This window comes from Morus notabilis, unplaced genomic scaffold, assembly GCF_000414095.1.
Source record: "Morus notabilis unplaced genomic scaffold, ASM41409v2 Scaffold179, whole genome shotgun sequence".
Lineage (NCBI taxonomy): Eukaryota > Viridiplantae > Streptophyta > Magnoliopsida > Rosales > Moraceae > Morus > Morus notabilis.
In genome coordinates, this window is record NW_010360916.1 from 455,639 (window position 1) to 473,941 (window position 18,303).

Genomic DNA, 18,303 nt, shown 5'->3' on the forward strand with positions numbered 1-18,303 from the left:
TTTTTTTTTTTTTTTTTTTTTTTTTGAAGTAAACTTCAATATATTCATTTTGTTCCCCTTTTTAGATATATTTTTCAAGAACAATTATTAAAGTGTCTATTTTAGTTGTCTATTTTTTTCTTAAACAAAATATGTGTTGCATTTTGAAAATTGAGGGCATCTTCGTAGCTTAAAAGAGAGAGGTTATAGCTTGGGAGAATTTTTATAATTAATTCTTTTATAGAATTTAACTGCTTTGGAGTTTAGTTTGCAGCGAATATTTTCCGAATAAGTCAATAAATAAATGAAAAATGGCCATTTATGATATTATCGTGATTGTACAAGAACTTGGTAAACATTTTACTACACAACTTTAGTAATATTTGATTTGAACTTTAAGTGGACGTTTGGTTCATGGATTCAGAATTAAATCATTCTTGTTTTACGTGTGTTTTTTGTGAGAGAAAAATACGATAGAGAATCATAAATCATGATTCAGAATCAAGAATGAATACAAGAAACAAGTATCTCCTAAATAACTGGTGATGGGTGGATAAAACTTCATACGAAATGTTGCATTACACAAGGACGAATACGAAGGGTTGAAAGCCAAAACCTAAAGTGGAAAAGGATATTAAAAAATAAAAAATTAAAGCTTTTATTAAACAAATTAAGAAATTATAAGTTTTTTAATTTCATTTAAAGGGAAAAGAATTAAAAGCCCGCGTTGATCCGTGGACTTGTCCAAATATTAATAATTATCTTTTTTCTCTTTTGAAAAATAGATTGCCTAAAATAAACGTGTCTGTGGACTTCAGAGGAGCTGACTTTTGGTATGTCACTTCCCCACGTTGAACTGTCGGGTGAATGGAGCCGTTCGACAATATCAAAGATTCCTGGTACATCGTATAAATATTCTTTCAATTAGTTAGCCTATATTGTGTATAGGAATTTGACATTATAGCCTCGCGCTCGCTCTGTGTATTCGATTTTTTAATTCGAGTTGAGATGTGATATTTTTTAAGAGTTTTTAATTGTAACAGAAAAAGTTAAGAGCCCGTTTGATTGTTGGATTCATCATCTGATTCGAATCATGGTTTATGGTTCGCTACAATATTTTCTCTCACAAAAAATACACGTAAATAAAAAATTATTATAATCTCATGGTTCTAATTCATGAACCAAACGGGCTCTAAATGTGATATTTTCTGAGAGCTTTTAATTGTAAAAATATAAAATTAAAAACTCAAATCGGTGAAATAAACTAACCCTATATATGTTTTAATTTTGAAATTAAACGAAGCTCTGAAAAAGAAAGATATATTCATTTAATGTTAATCTAACTTGAAGCTAATTGAACAAATTCTTTCGTTTCCATATAAGATTAGTCAGCATAAGCTGTTGTTTCTAGTAACCGTACCATCATTATTTTTTTCTTTTATTTGTCCTTTATGATAGAACATATATTTTTGCTCCACTAATGAAAATTATTATTTTACCCATTAGATTAGTTTTTACAAAAATAGTAGAAAATATGTCAATATGAAAAGTTTAAGAAAGTATATAGGTTAATTTTTAGTTATAGAAATTAATAGGCCATAACTTGTCAAGTTATGGTTCATAACTAAATAAGTTATGGACAAACTTGTCAAGTTATTGTTCATAACCAAACAAATTATAGATAAAAATCGTGAATTATGGACAATAATTTATCAAGTTATGGTTCATAACCAGATAAGTTATAGACAAAAACAATAATTTAGCCTATTTATTAACTTATGTAAACTATTAGCCTATTAATTTTAATTCATTTCAAGTCTTGACCTATTTTTCTCTTTCTCTCTAGTTTTTAATTAACTGTTAAATCTGTGCATGTCCATACAGAGAATTTCTGTTCAATGTTAAACGTTGAAAAACTTATCAAACAGCTAAAATACACTTCCTATTGATGAAACAAAAACGCATGTCGTACCATAAATTTGCCCCCAAAACAAATAGTTACAGATTTGCTAATTATTGAAAACCTGATGGTTGAGATCATACATTTATTTATTTATTTTATTTACTATTCTTGTACGATAAGATATTTACTTTGTAAATCTGAATAAAATTGTTGAATGCGGTGAAATACTTAGAACTCGTTTATTTTATGGATTCGAGTTTTCAGTTTACAGTAAAAAGTTTTCATAAAATGTCACATTTAGCTTTTTCTGCTACAGTGAAAATCTCTCAAAAAATGTCACATCTCAATTTGAATTGAAAACTCGAATCCGCAAACGAGGCCTTAAAAACTCTTACAGCAAATGACATTTCATTTGCAACCTCCATATAACTTGAATTTGTTTATATATAGACCAAAAAACAAATAAGTCAGTACTAACTACTAAACCCAAAAAAAAAAAAAAAAAAAAAAAAAAAAAAATTTTCAAAAACCCAAAAAAAAAAAAAAAAAAAAAAACAATTTCTGAAAACACTCCCATATCCTCGTTTTCAACTCTGAACAAATCAAAACTGAAACCCCCCAAAACGTGCAATCCACAACTAACTACTTATAAATCATACATATATGCCCTCAACAAAAACACATCAATTAGCTAACAAGCTCAACATTAACATCCTGATCACATGGCGGTCCAACAACCACCGCCGGCGGCTGTCCCTCCGTCACCCAACAGGCCACCCATTTCCCTCCAGCCATCCCATAGAAGAGGCCCTTCCAAGTCCACCAAGCTCCTCCGCCGCTTCCGCTCCGTCTTCCGGTCCTTCCCGATCATCACTCCGGCATGCAAGATGCCCGTTCAGCTCCACGGGAGCCGCCAGGGGGACGGACACGTCCACGGCGGCACTCGAATGACCGGAACCCTATTCGGATACCGGAAGACCAGAGTTAACCTAGCCATCCAAGAAAACCCTAGGTGTCTCCCCATTCTTCTTTTGGAGCTGGCCATCCCCACCGGAAAGTTGCTCCAAGACATGGGGACCGGGCTCGTCAGGATCGCTCTCGAGTGTGAAAAGAACCCGTCGGAGAAGACGAAGATCATTGAGGAGCCGATATGGACGCTCTACTGCAACGGCAGGAAGTCAGGGTACGCCGTGAGGCGGGAGCCGACGGACGACGACCTCGGCGTCATGCAGCTTCTTCATGCAGTGTCTATGGGGGCCGGCGTGCTGCCAAGCGACTCGATGGCGGTGGCGGCGGAGCAGGCGGCGATGGACGGGGAGCTGGCGTACTTGAGAGCACATTTTGAGAGAGTTGTAGGGTCAAAGGACTCGGAGACTTACCACATGATGAGTCCGGAGGCTAACAATGGCACTGAGCTCAGCATATTCTTCGTAAGGATCTAATTGAACAAAAAACCAAAAAGGAAAAGAAGCCTTTTAATGACCAATATTCTTTGAGGGTAAAATATATTAGCTTTATAACGTTAAAGACCAACATTTTGGTCCGATCAAATTAACCTTGAAATTAATTAAGCTACCGCGCCTATGACTTCATGTTAATGTAAATGTGATACTAGTTTTGAGATTACGTGTTTAAATAGTTTGATCAAAGTGTAAAGAGTCGTTCGCTCGTTCCTTTAATTCCTGCGCATCATAGCCAAACAGTTACAATGTATGAAAAGATTACAGATCTTAAGCCTATGAACAAACAACATTACTTTTCCTACGATTTCTCATATTCTTTATTTATCGCGGCCAACCCTTTTGTTTTTCCTTTCTATACAGCTAATTATTACACATAATACATGAGTTGAGGATTAGGAAATTGCTCGGTCCGGATCTTCTACCTAATTTTAGCGTTTTAACGGTACGTAATCAATCAAATTATATTACATGAAAACAGTTTAAATTTTTTACATAATGTGGCATGATATGATTGGTTAGATGCCAATTGAGACGTACTCTAAAGACAATCTGAGTCATGCTACCGAATCTCCAGAAAAATCTCAATCCAAGCGAATAAAAACAAGAAAACTAAATTCCAGAAAAACAACTTCTTATATTGATCTCCGAGACAAGAACCAGTACAACCATTCAAGAACACAATTTCTAATCTCATCACCAGGAAGCCAATTCACTTCCACAGAAATTATCTCTAAATTAAACTGAACTCTCACTTTCTAACTACAAGAGTCTCATGTATTTCTACATCTCTTAGACTCGATTTTTCTCAGTTATATAACAACCTGAGAAATATAAATCCCCTAATTAAGAATAGAAATCTGTTAGTTACTAAAGGTCTTCTCTGATTGTTCATCGATTTACATCTTGAATTGCCACGCCAGCGTACAATCTCCACCTTGAGGTAGATATAACTAAGTTCTTCATGTTTAAAAGCAACTCAGAATCTCCTCAACTGTTGAGAGAGAGAGAGAGACAGAGACAGAGACAGAGAGAGAGAGAAAGAGAGAGAGAGAGGCATTTTGGATTCAGAATCTCCTCAACTGTTGAGAGAGAGAGAGACAGAGAGACAGAGACAGAGAGAGAGAGAAAGAGAGAGAGAGAGGCATTTTGGAGAAAACATTATGGCAGCGAGAAAGAGGGGCAATTTGGAGAAAACATTATGGCTTGAAACAAACTAGTAAGCAAAATTAATGGTTGCAATAACTCCCTGCAAATCCAATTTAAAAGCAAAAGAATTAGCAATGGCAAACCAACTTTTACAAAGGATTTAATAAGTACTTCTGAAAACGCCTCCAGAATCTGAGGTCCAGACGCTAACGGCCAACTCTATCGAATTGGACATACATGCGTCCAATATTTGGGTCTTGTTTTGGCTCATTGATTCAAAGGGTTTGAACATATGAACAAGGTTCAAACAAGTGTTTGGTTGAACAAAAGTAAAAAATGGTTAATGTGACATTTAAACTATCCAAAATTCAGAATTTGTAAACTCAACTCCCTCATGTCTTCAAAGGTTTGAACCGAAACGGTTTACACACTTATTAAACCCTCCTGGTTCAAATCCATACAATTTGAAGTCATGAACTAAATGACCTTCTTGGTGTCTCAAATGCTATCTAATCAACTAAATATGCTATCTCATTTGCAAAATTTGAAATACCTTTTGACTGACTTTTATGTACTTTAAGATCTCACTCCATTATATGGTGTGGAAAAAAGTGGTCTAAATCTCTATCGATTTTATTCTATAAGTTGTTTGCGCATGTAGAGTGTAAGTAAAAGACAGAGATTCCATATCCAATTTTAGCTAGTGTCTCAAATTAATCATATTATGCCACGCCATTTAAAAAATTTGAAATGTTTTTTTAATTAACTAATTTTTCATGCTTTAATATTTGAGTAAAACTAAATAATATAGCATTACGTCATTGGTCAGACATCATTTGAGATACTGAAGATTGAACATGTGATATGAACTCATAAAACACAATTATATACCTTGTAATTTGAATTTTCATTTAGATGTAAAAATTACTATTCCTCTTTGGTAAGAAAAGATACTAATGTGTTCCACTTGAAGAGATTGACGAACTTCTTGAAGTATCTTTTTTTTCTGTGAATGCATAAGCTGAAGTGAATGACGGAGAGCCTGATATTTGTCCAATAGAAGGCCGATCACACAAGTCTGGCAAGAGAAAACCAAAATAGTCACGGGATATGTGGACCTCTTTCTCCATGTGTGGATGGTATCGTTGAGTAATGAAATATGGAGCATTCACAGTTTTTACTCAAGCCAGCACTAGTGTCTTACAACGTACGTCAGTCAATAATTTTACTAGTTTGCGTAATTCGAAAGCCATTGTACTATGTAAGCTTCAGGGCCCGTAATTTGTTCCATATAATCAAATTCAAATCATTAATTCTGCTACAGTATTTTCATCTCACAAAAATTTTAAATTTCAAACGTCAGAATCAAGAATTATAGTTTGAGTATACATTTTCAAACATACCCTTGATAACTAGCATCCAATGAATATGCATTACGTTGCACTGATCGCTCATTTAGTGGGTCTCTCTTAACATGAGGAGGACTATTGGCTTGGCTTGTTTGGTTTAGGGGTTTAAACCCCGATTCAAACAATGTTTCTCTCATGAAAAAATTTGAATTTAAAAGGTTTTGCTACAGTGTTTGCTCTCATAAACTTCAAATTCTAATTTAAACCGTATGGTTTAAATTCATGAATCAAATGGGATATCTCTCGTAGAGATTAGTAGAGATCTACTAACAAATTGTCCTTGAGCTGTCTAGCGGTGGTCTCCTGATTTTGCTAAGAACATTGTCATGATCATCAGCCAAAGAAAATTGCAAATGGAGAACTCCGCGTGATTAAAGTGCAGAAATTAAATTCACTTTCTAATTCTGACCGTACTCATATATATATGTGCTTTCATTGTAGGCCGGTTGCCAGCTATTAGAAGAACCCCACAACAAATAATTTAGCACGTTTTAAACGTGTCCAGGTTGGCTATCTGTTTGCACAAAATATTAACGTACTTTTTACGTTTCATGGCTCACTATATCATGTGTGTGTGTGTATATATATGCGTAAATCCATGAGAATTCTCATAAATAACTCGTTCTGTATAGCTTCTATATATATATATATATATATTATCAATATGGGTGTCACCAATTACACAAAAGCTGATGAATCAGAAGAAGAACAAGTAAGTGATGAGTGCAAACAAATGTTGCTCTCTCTTCCCAAAACGAGAGGGTCGAGAACTTCCCATCTCTACCAATACCAAGGATTTTGGTGCCAAACAGCTGAGATTCAAGCCATTGCATCTTTCCAAAAGCACTTCCAAGCTTTCGACTCGGATGTTGTAGTGGCCAGCATCCCAAAATCAGGAACCACTTGGCTCAAAGCCTTGGCTTTCGCTGTCGCTAATCGCGACCGCTTCCCCGTCTCCGACGACGCCGAGCACCCTTTGCTGACCTCCAACCCCCACGACCTTGTACCTTTCTTTGAGTACTAAACTCTACGCCAACAACCAAATTCCTGACTTCTCCAATTCTGGTAATTGGCCTCCTAGACTTTTCGGCACACACATTCCCTATACCCTTCTTCGGCCGACTCCTTAAAATCTTCAAATTGGCGTATCGTTTACATCTGCCGAAACCCTTTTGACGCTTTCGTCTCCACATGGCATTTCATGGGCTCTTTGTTCCCTCTTTCGCTTGAGGAAGCCTTTGAAATGTTTTGCCAAGGGCTCATTGGGTATGGACCCTTTTGGGACCACATGTTGGGGTATTGGAAGGAAAGCTTAGGGGATGTTTGGTTGGAATATTCAAACCATAATTTGAATCATGATGATTCATAGTTCGTTACAGTATTTTCTCTCATAAAAAATACACGTAAATCGAAAATAATTTTAATCACATGATTTTAATCCATGAACCAAACGTCTCCTTAGATACGCCTGAAAAGGTGTTATTTTTGACGTAGGAAGACCTCAAAGATGACATTAATCTACGTGAAGAAATTGGCAGAATTCTTCAAGTGTCCCTTTTCTTTGGAGGATGAAAGAAATGGTGTGATTGAAAAGATAGTAAAGCTATGTAGTTTCGAGAACCTTAAGGAGTTGGAGGTCAACAAAAAAGGAAAATCTTTATTGAATTTCGAGAAAGGGAGAGGTGGGGGATTGGATGAATTATTTGAGCCCTCAAATGGTGGAGAAGTTGTCCAAAGTAATTGAGGAAAAGTTTGGGCAATTCCGGTTTGAAGTTCAAATTGTTCCCCGGTAATTTGGACAAGAATTAGTTTATTGCATGTGAGTTTTTGGTTGCTAGTACTACTTTTTGGTTTTTGTTGCCGGCTGTTGTTTGTTTGTTTGTTTCTTTTTTTTTTCTTTTTTTTTTTAATGAAGATCTAATAGTTTCTTCTACTTTCGAGTGAGTGGAGTATTTAGAAGTCAATGTATTACGTACGTGATATACTCTCCTAATAAAAATTGATATTGCTGCATTTTGTTTATAAAAATTGTATGTATTTATATATATATATATATATTTTTTTTTCCTTCTTTATGTAAAAGGAAAGAGAGAGTCCCTTGATAAAGGGAAGAAAAAAAAAAGAAGAAGAAGATAGATACAAAAAGAGAGAAAATCCAAAAAGTACCCCTCAATTTTATCTAAATACAACTTTTACCTCTGAGTTTTTTAAAATACTCTTTTAAAGAGAAAAAAATCCAAAAAGTATTCCCATTATTCATTTAAATACTCTTTTTTTTAAAATAAAGTTTCAGAGTAAAAATTTAAAAATGAGTCAAAAAAAGGACCAAAATGAAAAAATAATAAGTATATATTAGGGCAAAAGAAATCAAAATGGGAAAAAATTTAAAATGTTAGGAAAAAATATCAAAAAAGGGTAAGAAAAGGCCAAAAAAAATAAATAAGTTTTAAAGCAAAATTGACCAAAACGAAAAAAGATAAAGTCTCAAGAAAACAAAGTAAAAAAAGGATTAAAACAAATAAATAAATAAGTTTTAGGGTAAAATGAATCAACGGAAAAAAAGTTTAGGACTAAAATAGAAAAAGGGTAAAAGAAGGACTAAAATGAATAAATAAATAAATAAGTTTTAAGATATATGTAACTAAAACAAACAAACAAAAAAAGTTTCTGCACAAAAATTAAGAGGAAAGGGTACAAATAAGGGACAAAAATGAAGAAATAAATAATTTTATGGCAAAAAGAACCAAAATAAAAGAAAAATTAAATTTCAAGACAAAAATAAAATAAATGGTCAAAAAAAGATTAAAGTGAAGAAATAAATACGTTTTAGGGCACCACTGAAAAAAAAATATAGGATAAGATCTTAAAAAAACAAATAATTTACATAAATGAAAGAAGAAAAGTTAAAAGTAAGGGCAAGAATAAAAAAATATAAAATTTTAGAGGAAAAATGCAAAAGGAAAAGAGAAAATGAAAAAAAAAAGACCATCAAACAGAAAAAAAAAAATCACAAAAAGACAGATAAAATAGAGAGACCAAAGTTTAAATAGTATTTTGTACGTACGTGAATAGTAAATGCATTTCCGTTTCTTATATAGTTATGATAGATTCTATCTCATTTAGTTCTCATTTGTATTGTACAGTGTAAGACTGTATCGTTATCCCAAATTATATATGTTTCGTGAAATTTCATTTTAAAAGAATTGTTGTGTAATTTTAAAATTTTCAAAACTCCAGAGCATGTATTTTATTATTATTTATTTGCATTTATTTTTACTTTTAAATTTTTTTAATAAACTCTGTTTGATTTTATAAGCATTCTTAATAAAATAAATAATAATATTTATTAGAGAAAATTGTTGAACTCGGTTTTAAAAGTGTAAGGATATGAATTTTTACATCTTATTCTTAATTAGTACCCTTTTATTGATATAGTTATTTGATTAAAAACGGTATTAATCAAGAATAAAGAGTAAAAATGAAGATTCATGCACTTTTAAGGTGTATTTATCAAGATTTATCTTCTTATTAAACCTTAACAGTTATTTGATTAAAAATGTATTAATCAAAAATAAAAAATAAAGATTCAAACACATACTCTTCAAAAAAAAATAATAATTATCTCATTTTCGCTAATATATAAAACACAAACCCATATCGATTAACGTTCTACCAAAAATAAAAGCCCAATAGCCCATTATTTATTAGCACTAATTTAGTTTTTTTTTTGTTAAATTAACATTGATTTAGTTTAGAACGTTAGCGACCCGCAATCATGCTTTCGAGTCGGCATCGACTCTCCCATAGTCCTCGTCTGTTCCGTAGCTAGCGAGGGTAATCTTACAAAGCTCTCATTTTTCTGATATCGTTATTGTTAGTGAAAACAAGAACCGCCATAAACTGGTCATCAAAATCGATCAAAAATTGATCGTTAACCAACCGAACAAGTAAAAAGTCGACTTAGCTCGAGTCTTTACATTTTCAGAAAACAATGAAAATGATTCAACCATATATGATAACTGATTTGGTGGGATCTATAAAATATACAGATTTTATTCACTTCACATATTCAAATTTTCAATTTGAGTTGAAATATAATATTTTCTGAAAGTTTTTAACTGTCGCAGAAAAAATTAGATGTGATATTTTTAAAAAAAATTTAACTGTAAAAATTAAAAACTCAAATCGATAAAATAAACGATGCCAAAATAATTTGGTGACCCGTCCAAGTTTAAATCAGAAAGCAAAACCAAAAATATAAATAATAATATACGTGGCAAACGATATTAGAATAAAAAAAATAAGAATTGGCTCCACTTCCACGAGCATAGGAAATAAGAAATAGGAAATAGGTAGGAGCGCTGCACATATTGAGACGCAAACTGCAAACCTAAAAGCCGAAAGGGGCCCACCCAACATCATTTGTTGAAATTTTGGGTCCCATGATGTGGACTATTGGCGTTGGCTTGCGATTTTGATTGGAAATTGCAAATGGCAGAAATTGACATAAATCACACGTGGACCGACCACCATCACCACAAATTAGATTTGGATCTTAAACTTAAATTGACTATTCCATTGCTCCATGGGGTACCAACACGAGTTTCCTCGTCCCTAGTTTAACATTTTTCTCATTTACTTTGTGGATTTGAGTTTTCAATTCGAGCTGAAATGTGATATTTTTTTAAAGCTTTTCACTGTAGCAAAAAAAGTTAAATGTGACATTTTTTGAGAGCTTTTTACTGTAGAAACCTAGATTTGAGTTTTCAATTCGAGCTGAAATGTGATATTTTTTTAAAGCTTTTCACTGTAGTAAAAAAAGTTAAATGTGACATTTTTTGAGAGCTTTTTACTGTAGAAACCTAAAACTAAAAACTCAAATTGGTGAAATGAACGAGAAAATTATCTCTTTCACTAGCTTCACTTTTGGCCTTTTGTCTTTACTTTTTTCACCAATTTATTATGAATAAACCAATTCATGCTTTTAGGTAATGGCCTTTAAAGCAGAGTTAACAATGTGATTTAAAAATATAATAATAATTTCCTATGTGAGAGGTGCAAGTTATTTTAGTCAAACTAATTCCTCACCCGCTCTATTTTGGGTCTAAAACCCGCGAATAAACAGAGTAAAAAACAGAAAAAAGAAAAGAAAATTCTCATACGTTTATATTTTGTTCAATTTGTCAATTTGAGTTTTTAATTCGAGTTGAGACGTGACTTTATGTGAGAGCTTTTAACTATAGTAAAAAAGTAAGCACTTTATGATAAGCTCAAAATAAGAATTTGTGTCATTTTGAGTTGTGACAGTGAAGTGAGATAATTGTTACTCTCCAGAGGTTAGATTTAGATATAACCCTATTTTATTGGCTAATTTGCTTTGGTAGCAAGCGAGAATTACTTCGCATGAGGCGATGGAGAATAAGTGTGTTAAATATTATATGCATGTATAATTATCATGTCGAGGTGGTTTCATGCAAAATTTAGCGATAATTTCACACACAATTACATTATAAGATGTAGAACTCAATTGCCCACCACAATTTTTTTTAAGTAATTTTTATGTTGAGTCCAAAGTTCAAAACCCCACATTTTCAATTGGAAAAGAAAATGTAAAATTTACACTACATGACATGTTTGTAAGAGTGTATGTTATATGTCTAAATTTCATTTAAAAAATTAAAATGTTTGTTTTTCATTAATCATCTTCTTTCCCACTACACATGTGCTTGAATAAATTTGAATTTTTAAACAAGTTAACAAATATATAAGTTTGAATAGTCAATGGAAATATGCAAAGGGATATTTTATTTACGATTATCTCATTAAATAAAAACTTTTCTAAAGAAAACCCTTGGTAAGGAAAAAAGAGTACAATCAGGATAATTATACATAAGATGTTTACAAAATTACTATAAAAAAAAAGAAAAAAAACATGAAGATATTATAGGCCTAGATGGGCTGGGCCGGTCCATTATGGGCTGGGTTGAGCCGGCCCATTATGGGACTAGACGGGCCGGCCTAGCCAGGCCTAGCCCATGATTTTTTATGGGTCGTGCTGGGCCGGCTCATGGGCCGATATATGTTAGTCCAGCCCAATCTACCAATATTTATGGACTGAGTCATGCCTTGAACAATGACGGACCGTGCCGGCCTGATCTGTCACTGTGTCAAGATGGGCCTAGGCCGGTCCACAGGTCTCGGCCCATGGTTGCATTGGGACGTTTGGTAAGGGAATTCATACCATGATTTGAATCATAGTTCATGGTTCACTACAATATTTTTTCTCACAAAAAATACACGTAAATCGAAAATGATTATAATCTCATGATTCTAATCCATGAACCAAACGTCTCCACTAGTCCCACCTATTCGGCCCGTGATTTGAGTAGAGCTCACTTCCTGTGTCTGACGAGATTGCTCCTGTCGGGTGTTTAGGATTGCTCGTTGGTTTTATATAAGCATGGCTGTGTGATGATGAAAAGCAACTTGCGTAATTTAGACTATGACCTCGTTCACTTCGCGGATTCGAGTTTTCAATTCGAGTTGAGATGTAACATTTTTTAAGAACTTTTCACTGTAGCAGAAAAAGTTAGATGTGACATTTTCTGATAATTTTTTACTGTAGAAACTTAAAATTAAAAACTCAAATCGATGAAATAAACGAGGCATATATATATATATATATATATATATACCCATCACCACGCTTTGCAAGTTGCGAAAGGAGGAGTGGGGACAACTTAAGTAGCAATGACGTAGAAACATTAGCATTATTGTTAGAACGGGCCAAAATTTTCACTACAAAAAAGGAAAATATGAAAAGGGCGCCAATTTTTTTAGTTGTGGTCATGCATATGTCATCATCCACTAACCACCAATTATTTTAGGTTTGTTTAGTTGAATAATTCAAACTGTGAAGATTTGAAACTTTTTAATTAGAATTATAAAATTTAAACTATAGTGATTTAATCTGAACTATTATTTGAATATATAAATAAATTATAATTTGAATTAAAAATAAAAGTTAAATTGTGTTTGAATAAAGTGTTAAAAATTATTATTAGAGTTTTGTAATAAATTTTATAAAATCTCATTATAAATGACATTAAAAAATATGTAATATGGGTTGGAATTTTTTCATCTTTTCATTATGAACATATTAAAAAAATTCATCTCAATTAAAATTAAAATAAAAAAGTTATGACATTTTTAATATTGAAATTGAAAAGTGAGAAAAAGTATAATTTAAAATTATTAGACTGTTGATAATAATTCAAATTATTAGAATTTAGGGAGTGGTGAATTCTAAAATCAACCATTTAAGTTATCTTTGAACCATTGTTAATGATTTAAATTGTCTTTAAATTTTTCTCTTCTAAATATCAATTTAAATCCTAAACAACAATTTGAGTTAAACAAACAGGGACTTGGTCGTACCCTTATTTTTCAAGAACATGTCAGCAATGGGGGGGGGGGGGGGGGGGGGAAAAAAGGGGGGCATAAACTTTATAATGGAATCGTCAAATACCCAAATTTGGGTCACTCAGGAGACGTTTGACTTATAGATTAGAATCATTTTTAATTTATGTGTATTTTTTATGAGCAAAATACTGTAGCGAATCACGAATCATAATTCGAATCAGGGTACGAATCCTCTAACTAAACAACTCTTTTTTTTATTTTTGATTTACGTATATTCCTTTTCTGCTTAGCTTCATGTAAATTCTCTGGTTCTAATATTTATAACTTAAAAAATAACCCTTACACTTTGAGAAAACTACAATCACACCATCCCAACGACGTAAAAATTTCCTCTAATCTTTAACTGCCCAGCTAATGAATAGCAACAACGCTATGCATAATGATTGTTATTTAAGTGTTCATCCAAAATATTGCAGATTCTACTCATATTGTATTCATTAAGCAAGTTAAGAACTTACTCAATAACAAAATCAAAGTAAAACCTAATAAAGCACAACTTTTCCCATGCTAGTAATCAAAAGATAATCATAATATTAATTCTAAGAAGACAATTATAATCTTCAAAATATTCCAATTTTGCCCCTAATTAAATAGTGCGGCTGATAGGGGTGGGCTGCAAATATAGGTATAGGTCACCAATGGGGGGGTGTGAATTTTTTATCTCGTTTTAATTTTAAGTTAATTTTATAATTATTTAATGTTTAAAATAATAGTTAACATAGATTAATAAGGGAAATCTTGGTATATCTTAGCATTTTACAAAACTGTATTTTTGACAAAACATAGCTGGTGATTGTGGGAAATTAAATTTTTCATTCTCAAAATGCCTCATTTAAACGCTTATAAATTGACATCGAGATTATTGTTGGTGGATGGTACTGCATTTACAAAAATAATGCTCATGTTTTTTTATAAAAAAAAAAAAATTGATTCACATCAAAAGAAAGTAACGTTTTTTTTTCTTTGTCAAATAAAATATGAGATTCCAACCTTTAATCCACAAATACCAATATAAGTCAACAAGACGTATATAATGTGTGCATATGCTATTGATTCTTTTCCATCTTTAGTTTTAATAAAGGGGGAATTTTACGGTACGGTTAGGTTTTTGTTTTAAATGACATATAAGTATTAAGTTACATCTGTTTTGCGTATGATTTTGACCATATTCGATGATTAATATTAATAAACATATAGTAGAAGTCTATATTAATAAACATATAGTAGAAGTAGAGACTCTTACAATAGAAATTTCTTATTAAAGACAATTAGAGAACTTGAAAAGAAAGCTAAAGATAAAAAGAAATCTTGGGTGCATTCTACTAGGGGTGACAATTCGTGTCACGTGTCGTGTTTTGATCGTTTCTTTCTAAATTTATAGTCAACCCGTGACACAAAATTTTTTAAAAACCGCAACACGAACACGACACGATCACTTTAAGAATTGACACTACATAACCCGAAATGACCCGTGACACGAAATTGACCCGTGAACCTGAAATTGACACGAAAATTGTATACTTTTATTTAGTTTTTACATATTAAAAATAACTTAAAATTCATAACACACTAAATTACATTAACATCCATAGAAATTAAGCAAATAATAGTATAAGATTTTGAGTATAACTATCATGATATCACAAGTTCATAATAAAATTTAAAATATGAAATGAAAAATATATGTATTTTTTAGTTTTTTACGAGTTTCGTGTCGTGTTTGGGTTAGGCGGGTCCAACCCGAAATTAATCCGTATTTTTCGTGTCAATTTTAGGTCGACCTAATTCTGATCCAAACCTCTTTTTTCTCAACCCTAAACGTTAGGGTAGAATGAGATCTGTTTTAAATCATAAAATATTTAAATTGTATCAGGTTTTGCTTGTTTGGTACATTTTTTTTCTTTTATTTTACCTTAATTTTGATAAAAATATAATGTTCAAACATGCACTGCGAGGAGCAGCAATATCTTCTTTTTTTTTTTTTTTTTTTTTTTTTAAAATCAGATTTTTGGATTGTATGTACTCATTGCAGTTGACGATGATATTGGCGTTGTCATTATCGTGGTCCCCTCCTCTAAATCCACCATCGTTGCTTTTTTGTGATGGAGACTTCAAAATTTGGCATTATTGCGTCGTATACATATTACAAGTCCCCCTTTTTTTCTTCCTTTGCATATACTGTTTTATTTTAAAAAAAAAAATTATTATTATCATGGTCTTTTTAATAGAGTCAGTAAGATTAGTTTTCGATAGTTGAATCACTTGAATCTGATTAAAATCATATAAGATAAAAGAGTATACGAAATAAATAATTTTTAATACATATTTGATAGTTAAAAATATGAGTGCGTTTAAAACTCATTTAAAAATGATTTTATTTTTTATATAAAAATAGAAATGAAAACGTTTTCAATTTCAGATATAAATCATTCTTAAAAATGTGTTTAGTAGTTTTATCAAGAGATTATTTTTATTATAAAAAAATTCAGTAATGTCTCTCTCTCTCACTCTTTGCTCGAGAGAGGAGAAAATAGAAACAAAAAATGAAAAACGACTAAAAGTCATTTTTCATTTCTCTCCCATTTTATACTAAATCAAAAAAATATTTTCGGGTGCGTTTGGAATTGGTTCCAAAACGTTTTTGTTTTTTGTACGAAAATGAAAATGAAAACGTTTTCATTTTCATTTTTGAATTATTTCTGAAAATGCGTTTGGTAGTTTTATTTAGAGATTTATTTCAGTTTAAAAAAAAAACTGAAAATGCGTTTGGTTTCATTTTGGAAAACATGTAATAGGTATTTAATATATTAAATAAATAATAATTGAATCCTAAATAAAAATACTAATAATTAATAAAATATGGAAATTACAATATATTAGCTTAAATTATTGTCGCCTATACGAATCCCACATTTGATTAGCTAGATGATCCCTAAAATCAACCATGTAATTACGTTGTTGCCGACCATCCATTTCAGATGTTTCTGCTTCTTGTGCATCCATACCATGTTGTTGTTCCTGTTGCCCTTCTTGTTCTCCCTCTCCTTCAATATCTTCTACGGACAAATCGACCTCATATTGTCTAAATAGGGGATCATCTCGCGCGTGCATCTTAATTAAATTGTGGATCACACAACAAGCTATTGGTATACTATTTTGTCTTGGCATCCAATAATTTGTCATATGCTTAAGAATTTTAAACCTTGCTTTCAAGACCCCAAAGCACCTCTCTATGCAATTACGCAGTGAGGAGTGATAATAATTGAATAACTCTTGTGGTCCCGTTGGTTGGCCACCGTTTCTAAACTGTTGAATATGGTACCTCTGACCACGAAATGGTGCCAAAAAGCCTTGCGTGTTGCTATAACCGGAATCCACAACGTAATATTTTGGTGGGAGTGGCGCCACGAATGGGTCATCTGGATTTCTTAAAATCTCAGTTAACACTCTGGAATCAGCAGCTGATCCTTCCCATCCGGTATTGACATAAGTGAATAGCATATCAAAACTACACGCCGTCATTGTATTTTGAGTACACGAATGTTTTCTTCCTCTGTAGACTGTTTGTTGATGTGCAGGTGGGACAACCATCAAGTGTGTACCGTCTATTGCACCAATACATTCCTATTAAAATACATAAGGTGTGAGTTACAATTAATTTAAAATTATTTGTCATATTAGTAGTATATGAGCAGAGTCAGATTGTACCTTAAACCATGGCCAGTACTTAGGGTTGTGTTGAATCTCTGGGGGGACAATGTTCATATTTGGTAGTTTTATAACATCAGGTGCTAACGCAGACAAAGCGGTAAGCATATTATCAAAATGCCGGTGTACTGTCTCTCCAGAATGACAAAATCTATCTTGTATCTCTCTATTGCGATCTGAGTGAGCAACCGTTCTTAAGAACATCATTAGAGATTCTTCTGCCGAAATACTAGAAGAAGGCAGTAGGTTGCGGCCTCGAATTAACTGAACAATTGCTTCGAACGTGTCTCGATGCATACGACACATTTCAAACAAATTTTCGGGATGTCCGTGTAATTGTTCTAAAACATATTCTCGTCCTGTTAACGCAGAATTACGACGAGGTTGCCTAGTTCGCCTGTTTCCAACTGACATCAATAATTGGATATAATGTTGTGGTTGTTCATCATCATCTGATGACTGGAGAAAGTCAACAGCTCTGACATCAATCTCACTATCTGAATCCATATTAACCTAAAAAATGAACAAGACTGGAACTAATCAAACATCCATATAACATTAACTAATTAAACGAAGAACGCCAATGTAATTCAATTCAACTAAAAACAAATAACAAAGTCTAACAAACACAAGTTGGAGAGGAAAATCTGTTTTACATGCTCAACAATACTTAAAAAAAAATACGTCCAAGAGGAAACAAATAAAGAAAACAACACAATAATCATTCCACTAGGCTTCGAATCCATGAAAGATACCGATGAGCGGGCATTTTCACAAACATCCTCCTAAGGGAAATGTCAAGAGCCAACTGGTGCGCTGCCTTATTATACGCATTGTCCTCTAAATACGGCTCATACCCATTCAACAAATCCATACAGGCTTCAATAGTTGTAGTTGGATCCTCTTTCTGAGCCTCAACTAATGCCATAGTACGGGCTTGCCTATCAGCTAAAAATTGCTGAAACAAATCAACCTTTTGAACAGATGTCTCACTATGTAGGGTAGCACTCTTTGCCAAAACCTCTATGGCCGTGTTAACTGCACTGATGTTCTTGCCATTCTTCTTGGATCGAGTAGTAGGACCCTGAGACCGTCTGTTTCTATTGTCTTCTGCACTCCGGACTTCATCCGAGTCTCCTGTCCCCTCCTCCACCTCTTCCGGTATTGTGGCCGCCCTTTTCGCCGCATTCAAAACATTGACGGCAGTATGTGC

General features: G+C 32.8%; 1 protein-coding gene and 1 pseudogene across 1 annotated transcript; both read left to right on the top strand.

Annotated features, from left to right (window-relative positions):
• The first annotated feature begins 2,604 nt into the window (after positions 1 to 2,604).
• Positions 2,605 to 3,324, top strand: LOC21406717 (protein MIZU-KUSSEI 1). The gene has a single exon (XM_010097674.1). It carries the CDS (start codon positions 2,605 to 2,607, stop codon positions 3,322 to 3,324), a length of 720 nt encoding a protein of 239 aa, XP_010095976.1.
• A 3,240-nt stretch (positions 3,325 to 6,564) lies between these two features.
• On the top strand, positions 6,565 to 7,759 carry LOC21406718 (annotated as a pseudogene).
• The last annotated feature ends 10,544 nt before the right edge of the window (positions 7,760 to 18,303 follow it).